We start from the raw sequence: 21,314 nt of genomic DNA on the forward strand, positions 1-21,314 counted from the left end.
ATTGGGAGTCCAAAAAAGAAATATATTCTGTTAAGGATAAAATATTTATCTCTGGTATCGTAGTCCTTTGAATGCCACATGCCTCTCCCAAAGGTCAGAAAATGACTTACCAGTCTCCCTGACCACATACAAAAAACCCTTTTTAGATCTTGTATTGACTCATAAAGCAAATGCCGTGTAGCCTGGATTCTGCTGATACGATGGTGCAGCACATGGCATGGCTGTCCCCTTATGTTGACATGCTTAGATCTGTTCAAGTGGCTTCTTGGGAGACATACCTTTTAACGGCGAGTGGCTATTGGACAAGAAGGCAGACTACTTCCCGGAACAATTCAAGAACCTCTAAGCCACAGCATTCTTGCTGAGTTTGGCCGTCTCAGAAAAGTAGCTCCACTAATGGGATAGGGCCTTTAAGGGCTACTCCTTAGTGCAGTAAATAGTTCCATCAGCAACAACCTTTGTAGCCAGTGCATCTGAATCGGCAATTTTACAACTTTTGTCTCTGCATAAGTGGATCTAAGGAACGCTGTCACCAACAGAAGCAGTAATTTGTCATCATCATCTGCTGCTGGCTCTGCTGCTCAAACCCTCTGACTCCACCCACTCACATCATCCGCTTATACTGGGTGGAGTATCCCCTTTGTCTATCAGTTGTGAAGTATTTGCGTTGGATCGCTAGGTGGTCCAGCTAATCCTTAAGGGTCTGTGCCCTGCTTTTCTGTCCTCCCTCCAACAGGCTTAATCCTCAGTCTTGGATGAAGAGATTCTTACCATGCTGATCTTATTAGCCAGAGAAGTTAAGTCTTTTGAAGAAAGAGGACTGGGTTTCAAATCCCTCTACTTCTTGGTTCCCAAAAGGAATGTCGGTCAGTGAACCCATCCTGAATGCCAGTGTCCATAGTTTATTTGTCAGGACAAGTTCAGAATAATATCCCTAAGTCAGGCCTTGTTGACCCTCAACGTGCCGGATTGGCTGGATCTCCAGGATGCCTACGTTCATCTGCTGATCCGACCTCCCTACAAGTGTTATCGGAGATTCAGGTTGGGATCTCAGCACTCTGTTAGCAGTCCTACAGTTTGGATTGATGTCTGCACCATGTGTCTTAGTTAAGGTGCTAGTCGTGATGCTGACTTTGCGTTGGAGGTCGAGTTCATGTATTCACGTACTTGGACGACTGGCTTGAGAAGGCGCACCTCCTGATCTGGTGACAAAACATCTTCAGCACACCATTACCCTCATGCATGACTTGGGCTACACGGTCAATGCCCAGACGTCCCATCATGTTCCCACATAAAGGTTGACCTTTACGGGTGAGGTGCTGAACTCAACCTGCATGAAGGAATTTCCTCCCTCTCCGGATTGGAGATATTCAGAATATGATTCTGATGTGTTTAGCTTAGACACTAGTCCCAAGTCCTACTCCGCATGCATTCTGCTCATACCACCCGCCAGATAGTTCATGAAGGCCCTTTAGCAATGCCTGAATAAACGGTGGTTCAATCCTTAGAGAGCCTTGCGACTCAGGTGGAGATCTATAGTTGGGTCATCTATGATCCGCATTGGCGGATGATTCCATCCAACCCTTTGGTAGGTTGTCTTTTTAGCCGTGCAGATGCAGGCTACTGTGGTTACCAATGCTTACTTGCTGGGATGAGGTGCCCAACGAGGCTACTTCAAGGCGCGGGGCGTTTGGTCCGGGTTTGGGGCAGCACCCAGATATAAAAGTGGTGGTGTTGCAGGTGGTGTCTCTCCGTGAAAGCCTTCCGTCCTTCCATATAAGGGAATATCATTCAGATTCTATCAGACAACTCCACCCTGTCTCTTACATTACCTGACGTGGTGGTGTGGAGTTTGGATCCTTTATTGGAAGGTCATACTGCTGTGAGATTATGAGCAGAGATGGGGCATTTCCCCAGTACCAGTCCACCTTGTGGGCTCTATCAGCATAAGAGCAAATGCCTTAAGTAGTCTCTCCCTGAGGACCACGTGTGGAACTTCATCATGAAGTGAAGAAGATGATGTTTTCCAAATAGGATTTCCATGAATGGACCTCTTTGGCTGGCCAGAACAAGAAGGGTTCTCGATTTGTGCCATAAACTTTACTCTGAATAGCTCTCTGGGGCATTCCTTTAGGTGCCTATGTATGCGGCATCCTCTTTACACATTTCCGATGATCCCACTTTTCCAAAAACAATTCTCCACAAGATGCGAGAGGATCGAGCACAACTGATGCAGACTTCTCCAGGTTGAACAAGGAAGATTTGGCCTTCTCACCCTCCCGCACAGAGTATCCCTGCTTTTGCACTTGGATAGTCGTTATCTTGCGCTGCCATCGTCTGTGTTATTGTTGCACATGTTAAATTTGAGCCATACCATTTGGAGTCCTGTTTCCTACCAGAGGTTCTTGACATCATCTTAGTTAGCAAGAAAGCTGCCGCCAAATCCATTTATGGGGGCCGCTGGAAAAAATGTGTTGAGTGGTGCAAGTCTGAAGATCTGAACCCCATTTCTACCTTTCCGATGTTCTATGATTTGCATTATCTCCTGCCCTGATGACCTAACAGTGGCTACTGTAAAGGGTTTCTTGGCTGCATTGTCCACCTTCATATATCACCCAACCAGAACTCCTTTTTAAAGTTGTTACCAGCTGCTGTTTTCGTCCTTTTTTATTATTCCACAGATGGCTTTATTGTGTTAACATTTGTCATGGTATCCTCTTTCAAACTGATGCAAAGGTATCCGGTTCAATTTATAACCCTAAACAACGTTTGTCTGTGGCTATAGCTTTGGCTCACGAGGTTGATGAACTACAGGCATTTTATGTCTGGTGTCCGTCCCCTTTATTCCACCTGAATACACTGGTTCTTTGCACCTATACTTCATTCCTATCAAAGGTGGTGTCTGTATTTCATATTGGCTAATTTATTACTCTCCTGCTCTTCTTCCCTCCTCTGCACCCGACCAAGGAGGAGAGAGACACTGTATAGATTGTATTCCAGACATGTGGTGTCCTTCTATGTTAACTGCACACATCAAGGAGAGTAGATGATGAGCAAAGTGGGAGCACTAAGGGCACAATTTCACCTTGGATTATCCTCTGCATAAAGATCTGCCATACCTTGATCAAGGAAGACCCTCAGGCCTTTTTTAATTCCTTACTCCAGTAGTCAAAACACTGCTTTCTCTAGAGCATAATGATTCTTTCTAGAGCTAGGACTTCCCCTTTTAAGTCTATTTATAAAGCAGAAAAAATATGTAATAAGGAACAAAACCTTTCTGTTGCCCATTGCATCTGAAAGGCAATTTGGAGAAATTGTAGCTTTTGCTGCAAGAAACCTTTTTTCAAATTCTTGAAGGTCAAGGTTTTACGAACCATTGCCGTAGAAACATTCGGTCAGTGCCCTTTGCCTGTGGTAGAGAAGCATCTGCACTCACAGGATGCCAAAGAATGGTTCAACTTCTGTCACAGTAGAGGGCTTGTGCGCCATTAATCAGCTTGTCTCCTTTAGCCTTTCTAACAAGAGACATTGTTTTAAAACTATGACTTGCACAGCGGCTAGCACAACTTTGACACAGCAAAGTGTGTCTTCGGCATGATGTGCACTGTCTTTGATTTGTGAGAACTTCATGATGTACTTTACATAGTAGACTCAAGAGTTGGCTCAAACATACAAACCCTAGCATGGACTAAGGCAATGCAACTGTAATAAAGAAGCCATTGGATTCAGGTAGTTTATCATCCAACTTTAAAGTTACAGGTAAATACAAGATATACAACTCCCACCCCAAACACTACAGACACTTGCTAGCATCAGAGGGGCATAACTCAACACACCTGTCAGCAGTGGCACATATTTGCTTGTTCATTTTTAATATGTGAACTCACTTTGGTATGAAAAATCTTTATTCGTAAGGAATTACAAAGCCGCAAAGGATTAAAATGGTGTGTTTATGTATTGTTGATTGTTTATGCAAAAACCTAATGCAGGGGAAATCTATGTAAAACAGATATGCTCCTGTCCTATCATGAGTGATATTCTAAACCTGTAATTATAAAGGAATACCCAACATACAGAGTTACTTTCATAAGGCAACAATATTTACTCTTCCTTTAAACCCAGATAGCACTAGAATAAACACATAAAGCTATTTTTTCTTTTCCCACAGAGTGAAGGAAGTTTACAGATTAGAAGAGATGGAGAAAATCTTTTTAAGGTAAGTTGTAGGAAGTTAGTGTAAATGTAGCTGAATGTTTCACTTCTGGTTAATGTAGTCTGGCATTTTCATTGAAAAGAGAAAAAGTACATGTGACACCTACATTCATCACTGAATATTTGTCAGGCCTGCAGTTTTTAAAAATACTGTCTGTATGTTGTGAGGACACCTGGATTTCCTTTGGTAATGTGGACTAGATGTGGGATTTTGGTGAGCCACCCCAAGCCTTCCTCATATCCCCTGATGCACTTCTTTACTTAGTGCCTCAATCTCTTGATTTTAGGTGTAAGTGCAAGCTGTCTGGTTGCAAAGAACTAATGTATGGGCTGTATAGGCTTACGCCTGCCTTTTGTTTACCGTGGACTTTGTCACTCATTTGCTTGCCTCTTATTCAGTGGATTACCTTTCTCTTCTTGGGTTCCTATTGATTGGCTGTATCCTGTTACCACTCACTTTTTTGGGAATTATATTTTTCTTTTTACATAAGATCTGCAATAGACTGCATGTATTTTCTAGCTTGCTCCCTTGTGTGCTACTTCCCTGCCACACTATCCCACAACCTCCACTTTTATGCTCTCTCCCCAATGTGCTTCTCCCCTGTTGCTCTTTCCCTGATGTGCTGCCTTTTCCCTCTTTCCCCACTCACTTTAATTTATGGTAGTACCCCTGTCAACCCCATGTTGATTCCACTACCCATCCACTCCCTGTAGTTATCCCCATGCCTATAACCCCACCCCACACAGATTGTCAGTAAGTTGCTGTTGGTTCTTCATCTTATAAAAAGAACTTTCATTGTAGTGACATTGCGTTCATGCTAGTGAGATTCAATTTTGTTTATTTACGGATTTGTTTTGGTTTGTGAGATAAAAAAAAAAAATGGGATCTGCCTCATTTGTTTTGTTTGTTGATGTTAAACTGAAATGGGAAAAAGCATGTTTCTTTTTGCTAATGCTGCACATTATCAGCAAAAACATTATAGAGCCAGTAGGATAACAATGCCAGCACTATTGGCTTTGCCAGTGCTTGGTGTGGATGGGCATTGCGGGCAGACAATTAGCACCTTTTTTAAGCTGGTGTGCACCTTCACCAGATTCCATTTTGTGCCCATGTGCTGCAGATCAGAACCTACTCTGAGATCATCCCCGTTTATTTCCCAAATATGTTGTTTGTCCTTCTCTGTGTGCTTTTGAACCATCTGGACTGCATGCAGATTATGCTCAGCCATATTTCACAGGTGATGCCAGATTTCATCAAGAAGCCTCAGAGTCTCTAATATCAGGTGTGGTATTTATGTACTGTTTTTTCTGGAACTTACTATCTTATGGGGACTGCCATTCTTAGAATTTGGAATCTGTAAGGAAATGCCTCCTTGGCATAGTTACCCCCTGACTTTTTGCCTTTGCTGATGCTAAGTTTTGATTTGAAAGTGTGCTGAGGCCTGCTAACCAGGCCCCAGCACCAGTGTTCTTTCCCTAACCTGTACTTTTGTTTCCACAATTGGCACACCCTGGCATCCAGATAAGTCCCTTGTAACTGGTACCCCTGGTACCAAGGGCCCTGATGCCAGGGAAGGTCTCTAAGGGCTGCAGCATGTTTTATGCCACCTTGGGGACCCCTCAGCACAGACACACTGCTTGCCAGCTTGTGTGTGCTAGTGAAGACAAAACAACTAAGTCGACATGGCACTCCCCTCAGGGTGCCATGCCAACCTCACACTGCCTATGAAGTATAGATAAGTCACCCCTCTAGCAGGCCTTACAGCCCTAAGGCAGAGTGCACTATACCATAGGTGAGGGCACAAGTGCATGAGCACTGTGCCCCTACAGTGTCTAAGCAAAACCTTAGACATTGTAAGTTCAGGGTAGCCATAACAGTATATGGTCTGGGAGTGTGTCATGCACGAACTCCACAGCACCATAATGGCTACTCTGAAAACTGTGAAGTTTGGTATCAAACTTCTCTGCACAATAAATGCACACTGATGCCAGTGTACATTTTATTGTAACATACACCCCAGAGGGCACCTTAGAGGTGCCCCCTGAAACCTTAACCGACTATCCGTGTAGGCTGACTAGTTTTAGCAGCCTGCCACACACCAGACATGTTGCTGGCCACATGGGGAGAGTGCCTTTGTCACTCTGTGGCTAGTAACAAACCCTGTACTGGGTGGAGGTGCTTCTCACCTTCCCCTGCAGGAACTGTAACACCTGGCGGTGAGCCTCAAAGGCTCACCCCCTTTGTTACAGCACCACAGGGCACTCCAGCTAGTGGAGTTGCCCGCCCCCTCCGGCCACGGCCCCACTTTTGGCGGCAAGGCCGGAGGAGATAATGAGAAAAACAAGAAGGAGTCACTGGCCAGTCAGGACAGCCCCTAAGATGTCCTGAGCTGAGGTGACTCTAACTTTTAGAAATCCTCCATCTTGCAGATGGAGGATTCCCCCAATAGGATTAGGGATGTGCCCCCCTCCCCTCAGGGAGGAGGCACAAAGAAGGTGTAGCCACCCTCAGGGCTATTAGCCATTGGCTACTAACCCCCCAGACCTAAACACACCCCTAAATTCAGTATTTAGGGGCTCCCCAGAACCTAGGAACTCAGATTCCTGCAACCTAAGAAGAAGAGGACTGCTAAGCTGAAAAACCCTGCAGAGAAGATGGAGACACCAACTGCTTTGGCCCCAGCTCTACCGGCCTGTCTCCCCACTTCTAAAGACACTGCTCCAGCGACGCTTTCCACAGGGACCAGCGACCTCTGAAGCCTCAGAGGACTGCCCTGCATCTAGAAGGACAAAGAACTCCTGAGGACAGCGGCTCTGTTCACCCAAGACTGCGTCTTTGCTACAAAGAAGCAACTTTGAAACACTTGCGTTTCCCGCCGGAAGCGTGAGACTTGACACTCTGCACCCGACGCCCCCGGCTCGACTGGTGGAGAACAATCACTTCAGGGAGGACTCCCTGGCGACTGCGAGACCGTGAGTAGCCAGAGTTGCCCCCCCCTGAGCCCCCACAGCGACGCCTGCAGAGGGAATCCCGAGGCTTCCCCTGACCGCGACTGCCTGCTTCAAAGATCCGACGCCTGGTAGACTCTGCACCCGCAGCCCCCAGGGCCTGAAGGATCCGACCTCCAGTGCAGGAGCGACCCCCAGGTGGCCCTCTCCCTTGCCCAGGTGGTGGCTAACACTACTCCTTTGATAAGCCTACTGTTCGACCACACTACCACAAAATAGAGCATTAGAATTATCTCTTTTTGCCACTATCTTACCTCTAAGGGGAACCCTTGGACTCTGTGCATGCTATTTCTTACTTTGAAATAGTTCATACAGAGCCAACTTCCTACAGAATCCGTCTCTCTTCCTTTTAGAGTAATAGTGAGGCACTTTGCGAAAGAATACTTCACTGTGGAGGTCAAACACCTGGAGCTGAGGGGTCTTTTTTGTACAAAGTCCTGTTGCAATATTGCATCAAATTCTGCTTCTCCTTTAGGCACCTCTTCTTTCCTGCACCAGATTCTGAATGGACAGAAATTTTCATCATGATTTAGTAGCATTCAGGTGGTACCCTCCATTGGAAGTTGGGGGGAGGGGGTTATATGACAGCAGCTTTAACACTCTGATCCTTGTGACTGGAAACAGCTGGAACTTAAGTTACATCAATCTGCTGTGCTCCTTTTAAGACCTACAGCTGAGGTTCACTGAAGAATGCTGGCTCTGTGTATACTATATCAAAATGAGATATAGTGTGCACAGAGTCTAGGGGTTCCCTAGAGGCTTAACGAAGGCTAAAGTAGATAATACTAATGCTCTCTTTTGTGGTAGTGTGGTCGAGCAGTTAGGCTTATAAGAGGGTAGTGCAAAGCATTTGTTGTACACACACACACACACACACACACAAACAATAGATGAAGCACACACACTCAAAGATTAACTCCAGACCAATGGTTTTTATATAGCAAAAATATACTTTCCTAATTTAGTTTTAGAACCACAAGATTCAAGTTGCAGGTAAGTACTTCAACAGATTTGTAATTCACATATATATCAATAGCACTTTGAAATCCATACGTTTTTGAAATATTTGCAATTATCTGTTTTAACAGTTGACAGTGCAATTTTCAAAAACAGATCCTGGGGCAAGAAAAATTTGATCGATTTGCAGGTGAGTACAACACTTACAGTTCCTGTTTCCCGGGGTTAGGAAATCCACAGGTCGGGGTTCAAGTTAACTTCAAACACCCACCACCAGCAAAATGGGGCTGGCCGAGTGCAGAGGTCAAAAGTTGAGGCAAAATTAACATGGGCTCCTATGGAGACTGGGGGCACCCGGTTTTAGATCTGCAGGCAGGTAAGTACTTGTGTCTTCGAAGAGCAGACCTGGGGGGTTTAGAGGAGCACTGGGGGGGGCACAAGTAGGCACCAAACATACATCCTCAGCGGCACTGGGGCGACCGGGTGCAGGGTGCAAACAAGGCGTTGGGTTTCCAGTGACTCTAAGGGGACCATGGCGGTCACTCAGAGGCTGCAGGCGAGGTTCAGGAGGTTGTCTCAGGCAAACCACAGGCTCGACAGGGAGGAGGACCGCCTGCTGAACGTTGCTACACTAAAGGTCGGATTCTCCAAGGCCTAGGTGCTGCGGGTGCAGTGGTCTTATAGGTGTCGGATATCTTCGTCCGGAGCTTTCGCTGTTCGGGGGGTGGGGCCTCACGATTCCTTCTGCAGGCGTCATCATGGAGGGGTAGAGAGGCCAACCCAGGGTGGGCACTTGCTCAGAATCGCTGGGGATCCTCTCTAGCTGGTTGGGCCACCTGGACACGCGCCGTGGGTGTCTGGTGCAGAGTGGTCCGGACTCATGCATTCAGAGTGAGGCTGGAGTCCTGGGTTGTTGTTTCTTCTTGGACAGGGCCGCTGTCCATGGGAGGTCTTTGTCCTTTTGGGTGCAGGGCAGTCTTCTGGAGCTTGGCAGAGGTTGCTGGTCCCGTTGGAAGTGTTGCTGTTCTTGTGCAGGTTCTTTGAAGCAGGGGACAGGCCGGTAGGGCTGGGGGCCAAGTCAGTTGTCATCTTCCTTCTTCGCTGCTGGAGTTTCAGCTATGCAGTCCTTTTTCTTCTTGTCAGGTCGCCAGGAATCTGGTGAGCTGGGTTCAGGGAAGCCCTTAAATACAAGATTTAGGGTGTTACAGGGGTCAGAGGGCAGTAGCCAATGGCTACTGTCCCTGAGGGTGGCTACACCCTTCCTGTCCCCACTCCCTTTGGGGAGAAGAGCACAAACCAAACCCTATAGGTCCCTGTCCTCCAAGCCAAGATGGAGTATTCTGCAGGGAGGGGGTCACCTTAGGGTGGTCCTAGCTGGGGTGGTCACTGCTCCCTGTTTTCCTTAATTTTCCAGCTGGACTTGCTGCCAAAAGTGGGGCTTTGTCTGGGGTACAGGCAACTCCACTAGCTAGAGTGCCCTGGGGAACTGTGACCCGAGGCTTGAGGATTGAAGCTCACGGCAGCGGGAGGTGTGAAGCACCTTCACCCTGGACAGGCTTTGTTTCTGACCACCGAGAGCAAAAAGGCTCTCACCCCATGTGGTCAGAAGCTTGTCTGAAAGTGGCAGGCTGGCACAGACCGGTCAGTCCAGCACTAACAAGTTGGCTAACATACATACATACAGGGGGCATCTCTAAGATGCCCACTGGGTGAAGTTTTCCATAAATCCCACACTAGCATCAGTGGGGGTTTATTGTGCTGAGAAGTTTGATACCAAATGTCCCAGTATTCAGTGAAGCCATTATGGAACTGTTGAGTTAATTATGACAAACTCCCAGACCATATACTCAATTGGCTCCACTGCACTTACAATGTCTAAGAATGGACTTGGACACCGTAGGGGCATATTGCTCATGCAGCTATGCCCTCACCTGTGGTATAGTGCACCCTGCCTTAGGGCTATAAGGCCTTCTAGAGGGGTGACTTACCTATGCCACAGGCAGTAGTTTGTGGGCATGGCACCCAGAGAGGGGTGCCATGTCGACTTTCTGTTTCTCCCCACCAGCACCAGCTTACATGCTGTAAGGGCGGTGTACATGTGCTTGGTGAGGGGTCCCCCAAGGTGGCATAATACCTGCTGCAGCCCTTGGGGACCTTCCCTGGCTACAGGGCCCTTGGTACCATGGGTACCCTTTTGAAGGGACTTAACTGTGTGCCATGGGTAAAAATAAAGGTACAGATTTTGGGAAAGAACACTGGTGCTGGGGCCTGGGTAGCAGGATCCCAGCACACTTTCAATCAAAGTTTGCATCAACACCAGGCACAACGCGGGGCTAACCATACCAACAGTGGCACTTTCCTACATTCACCAAATCTTGATTTGACTGCTAAGGTTGGGCTCGTTTCTGGATGCCTTGAGTGCCAAGCAGAAAGTCAGAGGTTGTTCAGTCTCCTTTGGGATGAATTATTCCCAGATCGTGGCAGTGTGGGTACTGCTTCTGATCCTAGAACGCCTGCCTGTGAATTTGTTCTCTGGGATGTTGCCATTCTGTCTGAAACCTACAGCTCCATGTCTGCTGGAACTGCCATCTGCTTATGTGACCATTCTCCAGTATTTAACAGAAGGCCATCAGAGACTGGAGACTGCTTGGACTCGCATGCCCTCTCTTGTTATGTTTCCTGATTGTTAGATCTGCACAGCAGCCCAAATGTTTAAACGAAGGAGAATAAAGAGTTGCACTTGACCAAGTACTTCTCCGTTTTCATGCAGATTCTTGAGGCATTCTCCACTCTGACTCTGGCACGGGAATGTATGAGTGGGTTTGTTGCTGCTCAGCTCCGTAACCAAGAACGTTACTAGTCATCAAGTAACTCTGGGAGTCTGGAAGAAGCGATACTCTGAGATTCCTATCTCCAAGTCTGAAGGCCGCATCAAGTGAGCACGAGGTCTTAGAAAAGTCATTGACCTCTTGTTTGAGAGTGAAATCTCTGAGCGCCATCTAAACAGCAACAGAGAGGCTACATATCTCTGTTAGAAACAGGAGTGACTTTCAGTCGTATGAGACTATCAACACATTTTGCTCCAAGTTTCTAACAGCCACCTCCTGTGTGTTTCATGCTCTTCCTCAAGTCAAAAAAATTATGTTTCTGGGGAAAGACCACTCCATTGTCCCTAATATATTCTCCCAAATGCTAATGAATTGTCATGTTATATAAATATTATAAGGGCCTTTGTTTGCCCCATCTGAGGAGATTATTTCCAGTGTAGCCCAGAAGGCAGAGTTTTTTTCTTCTTTTATTACTACGGAAAACAGTCACTGTAGTGTGGCCCTCTCAGTGGTGAGCTGTGAGGGGAAGCACCTTCCCCCAAACCAGTTATGCCCCAGTTGATATTTACAGAATTTCTGCTGGCAGTCAAGAGACTTTTCCTTTTTGCATTGCCAGAACCAGTTCCATCCGCAGGGCTGGCAGAGAGATTGATCCCACTGTTTCCACTTAAGGAAAATGGTGTATGACTTGTTCCTGTCCTGGGTGTCTGAATCGTTTCCACTAAAGATGTTCAAATCATTACTGCGGCTTGGGTCGTGGACGCAGTCTAATACAGTGATGTACTATGGATTTGCACATGGCTAGTTCTATTCAGCTGACCTTCAGGAACACACAAAGTCCCTTAATGTCTAGGTAACCAAGACTACCAGACGTACAGTTTGACCTGAATTTGATTTGCTGAGTTTCAACAGAGATTTTGCCAGTTTTGATGGCACCCACAATCCACGGTCACATTCACTTGGACGATTGCGAGGTTCCTACTTTGTCAAGCAAGTTAGATAATTGCAGACTAGCTCAGGAGTCTTTAATTCTTCTTTTAAAAACTTCAGACCTATCCAGAATCCTTCTTGACCTAGTGAATGAAGATGCAGCTTAGGGAAGTTCTGAAGATAAATTGAAGTTATGTAAACATGAACACAATCGCATCCCTGCCCGTCAATGGGACTGTGGGAGTGCCTCAACACCAAAGGGATGTTAGTGCTGTTTTCTCATATTCCAGGGGTCTGCAGTTACAGAACAGAGTCTCAGTAGGTATCTCTACAAATCTCTTCTCCCACAAGTGGAAACTAATTTGAGAAGTCCCCCAGACCTTCTGTGAGGCTCTGGGGGAAAGGTGCTGTTAATAATATGGCCCCAAGGCTTAAATGTACTATCAAGGTGCATTCTCGATAGGCAGTGGTCACAGGGTTTGCTCTGATTCTGAGAGTCCAACAGAAAACTAAAAAGATCACTGGTTCTGCTGCCTTTCGAGTAGCTAGGTTGTGTTTTTGGAAATCTTGAAGCTTTTTTTTAAAGGGGCACCCAGAATAATTACTTGCTTTTAAAATTAATTCATATGTTTCCACCTGTTAAGTTTGTGTTGTGTAAATGATCTTGATGTTTTCTGCTTGTTGATTTTGTTGGCTGAAAGGAGTGTTTTCAGTATAATTTATTGTTGTTTCATGTTCCTTTAACATGAGTGGAAAAGAAAACCACGTTTAAGAAAAACACATATATCTGGCACTTCACTGTTCTAGTCTTCCTGCTTTCAAGTGGCCTCACTTTCTCTGGACCTTCAATGGTATTTTAGGACTAATGATCCCTGTTAGAACTTAGAAATTAGTATCGAAGAGGGATTTTTTTCATGTTCATGTTGTGTTGATCTTGGGAAAAAAATAACTATTTGGGCTTTGGTAATTAATGATTCTGTCTTCCACAGTCAGCAAAAGCCTCATTTTGAACTCGGTTTCTTCTGTCATTAGGTTAGAGATGAAAGTAATTAAGAGCTCTGGAGGAATACCGCGACTGTCGTACACTGGCCGAGATGACCGACACTTCGTGCCGGCGGGACTCTACATAATTAAAACTGTGAATGGTAGGAGAGCCAGCTGCACGGTCCTTCTTTTTTTGTACTGCTTTTGAAGATGATGCATGTGCAAATAAACATGTATTTATAGCCCAAGCATTGACATTGTTCTTTACCTTTTTTACTGAATTCTAAAGTAAATTAGGATGCCGTGCATTGTTGATATTGCCTTGATAAAAACGTACAACTTTTACGTAGTCCTTGGTAAACTTTTATATTTAGGTGTAGAAAGCTGGCCTGGTGTGTGGTGGGTACCTAAGGTCCTTATACCAGGTATCCCCTATTAGTGTAGTGTAGGCAGTGTCTAGAAGCCAGGCTCTCTAGGGGTAGCTTTGAATGAGGTGCCAAGGCTTATCTAGGAGACATGCAAAGCTCATGCAAAACCACCGTATTCACGCCAGCACTTGCACACATGAAAGAAAACACTCAGTTGTACAAAAATAAAGGTACTTTATTTTGGTCACACAATACCACAAAGTATTAGAAGGAGGTAATTAATACACTAATTATATACACTAGAAAACAGCAAAAGGCATAGGAAAGGTTAGAAAACAGTGCAAATGCAGTTAGACAATAGTGACCCTAGTGGGAGCAGAAACCATATAGCAAAAATGGAAATCAAACACAGGATCCCCACCTAGGCAAGTGGAATGTATAGAGGAAGGATAGGAGTACTAGAAAATGACAGAGGTAAGTAAAACAGTATCCCCCAGTGACCAGGAAAGCAGGAGTAAATCACTGGAATTTGTCCAAACCACCCAAAAGGAATGAAAAGAAGAAAATTAGACACCCAGACAAGACTACAAGAAACCAGCAGTGGATTTCTGGAGAGGAAGACCTGTGGAGAGAGGGGACCAAGTCCGAGAGTCACAGTGGAGTCCAGGAGGAGTAGGAGCTACTATCCACCCAGTTGTACTTGCAGGAGTTGGTCGACGTGATGAAGAGAAGGTCAGCACTGCAGCCCTGGAGCCAGAGAAGAGTTCCTGAAGGATGCAGAAGATATCCCTTGGAAGGTCGCAGAAGGGTGTCGATGCAGAGTTGCACAATGGTTAGAGCGGCAGACCCTGATGTAGAGATCTGGCCCGGGACCAGGGTTCAATTCCACCCTCGGCGGGTCTTGGGCTCAATTCCCTTGGACCAGATAATTCTCGCCTCAGTGCCTAATCTAATTAATGGGTCCCACTCTGTAACTCTGGGCAATAGCTTGCTTAATCTCCACAATGGCCCTAACAGCGCTTGGGTGCCTGGCATCACCCTGGGGGTTGTCCAGGAGTGGGTGCCTCACAGGGAAAAGCCAGGAGAGGTTCCACAGCGGTATGCGTACAGTGCCTTGAGACCCTAACTGGTGAGTAGTGCGCTATACAAGTGCGAAATTGTACATTTACATTTTACCAACAAGCCTTGGCAAAGGCAAATATGGTTGGCGGAAAGTGGTGCTGCCGGTGATCAGCCAGGCCCAGGAGGACTCAACCCAGGAGGGGTAGTCAGAGGGGACCCTCAGTGACACAGAGAGCCCACAGGAGCAAAAGAGCCCCCACGGGAGTCTCACAGGACAGGGACACCAAAGTTGCAGAAGGAGCCCACGCAGCACACACAGGAAGGGTCCCACGCCGCAGGAGAGCCATACAGAGGTCTGTGCGTTGCAGGAAGGAGAGCTGCACATAGCCTGAAGTTCCCTTGGAGGAGATGCAAACAAGCCTTGGCAGCTGCAAGAGACACAGTGCACAGGGGTACTGCCCTGCCTGGGAAGGCAAGGGCTTATGTCCACCAACGCTGGACAGCTGGCAGAGAGGACCAAGAGGACTGCTCCGGACAGCCACCCGTGATGCAGGATCCACACAGCTTAGGATGAGAGTAGATCCACCCAGCCAGTCACCGTTGCAGTAGGTGCCTGCAGATGCAGGGGAGTGATTCCATCACTCCAAAGGAGATTCCTTCTTCCTTCTCGTGCAGACTGAAGACTTGCTTCCCTCAGAGGATGCACAGCCAGGGAAATGTTGCAGAAGCTGGAAGGAGCCGTGGAAACAACGTTGCAAGAAGAGACTTCTTCATGGATGCAGATTGTCGGTTCCTGGAGAGTCCAGTCACCGTTCTAGTGGCTAGAAGTCAAAGTGGAGGTTGCAGAGGAGTCATGCTGGAATCTTGGAAGCCAAACCGGAGGATCCACCGAAGAGAGAGATCCTAAATAGCCCTGAAAGGGGGAATCGGTCACCTTGCCAGGTGACCACCTATCAGGAGGGTGTTCTGATGTCACCTGCCTGACCTGGCCACTCAGATGCTCCCAGAGGTCCCTGCCAACCTTGGATTCACGATGGCAGAACCCAGGGACCCTCTGGAGGAGCTCTGGGATATGGACAGTGGAGTGGTCACTCCCCTTTCCATTGAAATGTGCCCTTCAAAACATACCAGTGACTTTGGGAGGCTATCCCTCCCAAGCCAGTCACACCTATTTCATGGCAGTGAGAATGGTCGCGTGCTAGGATGTGGGTTCATAAATTGTTAGCATTTATCAAGCAGGTCATGCTAGTTATACAAAGGAACTTCTGTGTTATGGAGCAAATGAGTGTAGTGACAACGAGATTTGTCCTCTACCTGATACCGTACTCTGATGTATTACTGTTCTAGCAGCCTCAAAATTGATTGAAGAGTGTGTGAAGTGACCTCTCATGTAAGCAGTCAATCTTTTTACACAATCAGTACTGGTTTATTAGGTAAGTATTGCTTGGGCAATTGATCCCATCAGTAGCACAGTGGTAGATGATGCTCAGTGCAGGACATTCTGTCCCAACTGAAGGAAAGTACACTCTTTCTGGTGTGGTTACCCCCACTTTTTGCCTGTTGTCAGAATGTTTTGACTGTGTTCAATGGGATCCTGCTAACCAGGACCTCAGTGACTATGCTTTCTCCCTTTAAATTGGGTTGCTTGGACCACACACCCACCCACCCATATTTGGCATACTGGTGCACCCTTATAAGTCCCTAGTATATGGTACCCCGGGCATTGGGGCACCAGGGGTCTGCCATGGGCTGCAGCATGTATTATGCCACCCATGGCGACCATGCAAGTGCCATTGCAGCCTGTGTTAAAGGGTGCATGCACCCTTTGCACTATAGGTCACTGCACCAGGTCACTGTAAGTCCCCATATGGTAGGCCCTCCTAGCCCAGAGGGCAGGGTGCAGGTACCCATGTGTGAGGACACCCCTCTATGAGCAGAGGTGCCCCCACGAACTCCAGCTCCATTTTCATGAACTTTAGTGTGGGGACACCATTTTGCATATGTACTGCCTATGTCCATCTACACACTGGTAAATCCGAACCTAGGCTTGTTTGATATAAAAAAATGTCATAATCATACCCCAATACTGTTGCTAGTATTGGAAGTACGATTCAATGCACTCTGGGGGCTCCTTAGAGGAGTGTGCAAAAAAGTACATCAGGAGATGTTACTTTCAGACTCCACAATGCCATTTTGAACTACTAGCACTGTTTGCATTTGTCCAAACTGCAACCAGATGACCTCAAACTATGTTCACCTGTTGTACATGTGCTGTCTTCCAAAAGATCACATATAGGAACATTGTTTAATTGTTTAAACCCAAAACTGTAGTTCCTAGAGATAACATTATTTTGTCTTATTGGGCTAAAAATGTTTAGGAATCTGCAATTGAGAATCTGGGTACAGAAGCACAAGCTACGCAAGAGATTGGTTTCTCAGATGATGGTGATATTGTGGCATCTGATGAGGATTAAAGGGAACATCATTCAGATGTCGAGGAAATCTCCTCTTACAATGTCTGGGCACACAAATCTATTCCTAACAACATTCTGCAAATAAAGGCTTTTAGGGTCTTAAGAGCATCCAAAAAAAGGGACTTTCAGAGCCAGGAAAAAAGATGTGCAAATCTTAAGAATAGATGACAGTGTCTAGTACTTTGTTGACAGAAAATCATATAAAGACAAACCCTTGATGCCAAAATTAACACTAGGGGAGATTTGCAAACTGAAGGGCAACAGAAGGGAGACGAGCTGAAAGGCACAGATTCAATTTCTGCAGATGATTATGTAAGAACGGAAAAAGGAGAAGCTATTAACATTGAACAAACAATATGATACCCCCAAACTTCATTGATTTTAAAAAGCTATTGGGTTGCTGAGAGACAGAAGCATGCACTCTAAGTTGAGATTAACAGTCAAATGTAAAATAGGCATATTTTCAAAGAAGCGCTAGCCTTACATATGGCACCAATAGCTATTAAAAGACCCACAGAAAGTAGTGAGATATTAAAAGGATTAGCTTAGACCTCTAACGCCTGAGAAAGACCAGGAGAGAAAGTATTTACAGGGTACCTTACATGTAGGATTCAGCTGCTTTCAGTATGATCGGTGTATTTAGGTGTATCTCAGCCCCTGGAGCACAAATCACAATAGATGTGCAACCATTGAAAAGGGGAGATTGACCTTTTTCCCAAGCTAGCTCTCTCAGGTAGATCTGTGCTTGGGGATCGCCAGAGTGGGGCAATCCCCAAGCACGAGCCACCCACCAGTGCCTCACCCACCCTCCGGCGTGGCCAAATGCTCCTGCAGTCACCAAAAGCCCCGAAAGTCTTTCTGCCCCTCTGCGCGGTAGACTTGACAACATTTTGTTTTACAGCAGAAAGCTCACTAGACCACAGGGATAGGTTGAAAAAAAGAGTTGCGTGGGCTAGTCCGTCCTGGTATTGGGCCTCAGTCCTGAACCCTAAGGCTCCAACAGTCTTTCTGTGCCCAACACCTGAAATCCCCTCCTCCCTTGGGTGGAAAATGTGGGGGCTTTACCCATGATATGCCTAACGAGGGATGGCAGAAAGCCCACTTGTCTTGGTGAGTCTCATCACTTATAGGGTTAAAAAGAATGTATTTGCTCAAGATAATTGACTAACCTGCCATACGGGAGTTCACCTTTGGCTCAACAGTGGCTCAATCTTTAGAACAAATGAAGAAAGCAAATTAGACAGCAAAGGCAACTAAAGCATTGTAAATACAAAGTTTCTTTTTAAAAGGTGTCTCACCTGATAGAAGGGGGCAGGGTAGACAACCCGTTAGTACTCAACTGCAAAGACAAACTTCAGGAAGGCTGTTTCAAATAAAAAGCTAATAGCAACCTCTTCAACCTCAAATATCATTTTTGGTGAAAGGTAAAACAAGAAAGCAGACTTCTAGGGGTTCTGCCACAAGCAATAAATAAACTAATGTATTACTCCACTCCAGAACACACAAGTAGTCGGCCAGAACAAACAATTAACTATTGAGATGACATTCCACAACAGGACAAGTAGGTGTTTAATGTGACAAATTATGGATATGAAATTAAATTCCTCAAAATACAACCTACAATAAACTCAAATACATAACACTACAGAATAGGAAACATTCAAGAGTTGCAGGAAAACGTAATGGGACTCCTTGAAAAAAGCAATAGAAGAGATGCTGGCACAGGAGGAAGACATACAAGTATATTTTATATAATTCCTGTTTCCCACACAAGATTTAACTTCTGATGGATTATTATTATCACATATTTATAAAACGTAGTGTTCGCCTAAACTGGTATCTTGCGCTAAAAAAACAGTAATAAACACCAGGTAAAATGTGCAATTGCAGTATCAGCAAAGAGAAAGACATTGGGCAACAGCTCACACGTTTCACACTGAAACCCAAGAGCTCCTTCCTGCTTAGGAAAGAGCCAGGTCTTCAACTTTCTCCTAAAACTGAACAGAGATTCTTCCTTCCCAAGGAAAGGTGGTAACTTATTCTACCACTGTACAGCTCTTACGTGTAAAGATCTGCCTTCATACCTTAACGTTTTAAACCTGGGTTCACAGATCACGTTTGCTGCTCCAGATCATAGCTGTCACTTGCGGTCTGTACTGTCTTAACTTTGTCTTCTAAAAGTGAAGGACCAGTTTTATTCCGGACTTTATTTAATTAATACACATTGCTTTAAAAATGAGTGTCTCCTTCATTGGGAGCCAGTGAGGCTCTCTTAAAGCACCTGAGGCTAAGTCAAACCTGGTCTTATTTAACACCAGTTTCACTGCCATTTTTTGTATCCTTTCCAGTCTTTTCATCAAGTAGTCTGGAATACCTAGCAACAGTGCATTGCTTTAATCTAATCTACTAAGCACTGTGCTCTGAATCACCAACTTCCAACTTTCTTGCTGTTTAGGCACCAACAATTTTCTTAAGATTCTTCAACAGCCCATAACAAGTAGACAGTGTTTTATTCACACACATTTCCATAGTAAGACCTTTTTCTATCAGGGCTCCCAAATTACAAACACAATGTGCAGTCTCCATAGTGTCCGAGCTGTTCCAGGGCCAGAAGATGCCTGGATGAGAAAAAAAAATTGTGATTTGCAACATAAAAACTCTGTCTGGCCCTCATTAAATCTTAGTTTATTCTGTTTAAGCCAACTTGCCATGTCGTGTAGACTGGCATGCAACCTGTCTAAATGAGGGGTACCATCATTATCTAATGAGAAAAATAAATTGCGTATCGTCAGCGTAATTGACAAAAGTGATCCCATAAGATCCAATTAGCTTCAATAGTGGCTGTAGATATACGTTAAAAAGAAATTGGACTTAATGCTGATTCCTGTGGGACTCCATGACACATCTTTCTAGATTTAGATCTAAAGTTAGATTGAAAAGGGGGAATTGAGATTACCTGATATCTATCACTTAAGTATGAGTCAACCAAGTCCAGAAATATGGCCTCCACTCAATTTCCTTTAATCTCTCCAGTAGAATTGAGTGGTCAACCGTATCAAAGGCAGTAGATAAATCTAACAAAATGAATACTGCCACCTTACCATTCTCAACAATCATTTTTAGTTCATCTAATGCATGAATTAGAGTAGTTTCAGTTCCATGTGCTGGTCTAAAACTTGTCTGCTCACTCTCCAAGATGTTATCTTCCAGTCATTTTGCCAATTCCTTACTGATGTACTTATCAACAATTTTAACTGGATATGGGAGTTGTGAAATGGGCAGGTAATTGCGAAGATCAATGATGTCAGCTCTTGGCGTCTTCAATAAAGGTTTGACTAGTGCCTCCTTCCAGCTGGAAGGGACTTTACCTGTTCCTAGCGACTGATTACACACCCTCAATAGACCAGGGTATAGATCATCTGCCCTGCCTTTCCATAACCTATTTGGTATAGGGTCTAATGCAGAACCAGAAGAAATTAAAATACCCAGTTCCCAGAATACTTCACTGTTCATAGGCTCTATGATGTCCAGTTTATCCGGCTCCATGAGGTCCAGATTGTCAGGCCTGTTGTGATCCTTATCCACTAAAACATGTGGTGGAATTATGCTAACCAGACTCTCCTCCACCTGGGGATTACCCTTGATTGTGGATGCTTCTAGCTGCAGATTCCTCACTTGAGAATACTCTCCAGATGCCAGATCCAGAAACTTTCTTCCACAGCAGTGCACCTGTGTGCTTTTATATGGTGCCGTGCTGCTCCGCACTGGCTCCACACCACTCTTCAAGTGATGAAGCAGAGCCACATCAAAGCTCCAATCCTGCCCGCTGACATCATTTTCTTTTCCCTTAATGCACCTTTAGTTGTTAAAAAGAGATCACTCCACAGATTGGGGAGGTTGGATAGTAGTGAGGAATCTGTGGCTAGAAAGAGTATCCCCCAGAGTTTTGTGAGCTAAGTAATCTTCTGATGTCTTATTCTAATTGAGGATTATTCTCTCTAGAATAGATACCAAAGCATTACCTCCCCCACCGTTGAGGGTCTGTGGAGTGCGCCCAGACTGAAACGTTTTAAAGAACCAAATGGGCAAAATGTAATTACCGTCAGACTGGTCGGTCAAGACAATAGTACTTTGTGAGCATATGCACAGATGCCCATGTTACAGCCTGGTAGATGTCAAGGACAGGCACCCAGTGTGCAATACCATGGTGGCAGAGGGATAAGTTCTCTGACCTTTCGAAGGCTGTTTCTTGGGCAGTGCGTAGCACATCTTAATGCAGACCTATCCAACTTTGAAAGGGTCATCTTCAGCACAGCCTTCCCTTTCATCACGTAATAGAACCCCCAAAATAGCTAATTGTCCACTCTCTGGCCTTTGGTAGATCAATGTAAAAGCTTACATCCCTTTTCTGATTCAATTACTAATGCTGCTTCTCCTCTTTCAAAGGATTAGGGAGAACTAAGAATGCTGGTAGAGTGATTGCCTAGCGT

General features: G+C 45.4%; 1 protein-coding gene across 5 annotated transcripts in view; it reads left to right on the top strand.

Moving 5' to 3' along the window:
* Window positions 1-21,314, top strand: part of CMTR1 (cap methyltransferase 1) — a 419,501-nt gene that overhangs the window by 358,595 nt on the left and 39,592 nt on the right. For all 5 annotated transcript variants that reach the window (XM_069236317.1, XM_069236319.1, XM_069236315.1 and 2 more), the window contains 2 exons: window positions 4,169-4,216; window positions 12,969-13,081. In XM_069236317.1, the coding sequence (XP_069092418.1) occupies window positions 4,169-4,216; window positions 12,969-13,081 (161 nt within the window). The remainder of the gene's footprint in view (window positions 1-4,168; window positions 4,217-12,968; window positions 13,082-21,314) is intronic.

The sequence above is a fragment of the Pleurodeles waltl genome, chromosome 5 (assembly GCF_031143425.1).
Source record: "Pleurodeles waltl isolate 20211129_DDA chromosome 5, aPleWal1.hap1.20221129, whole genome shotgun sequence".
Lineage (NCBI taxonomy): Eukaryota > Metazoa > Chordata > Amphibia > Caudata > Salamandridae > Pleurodeles > Pleurodeles waltl.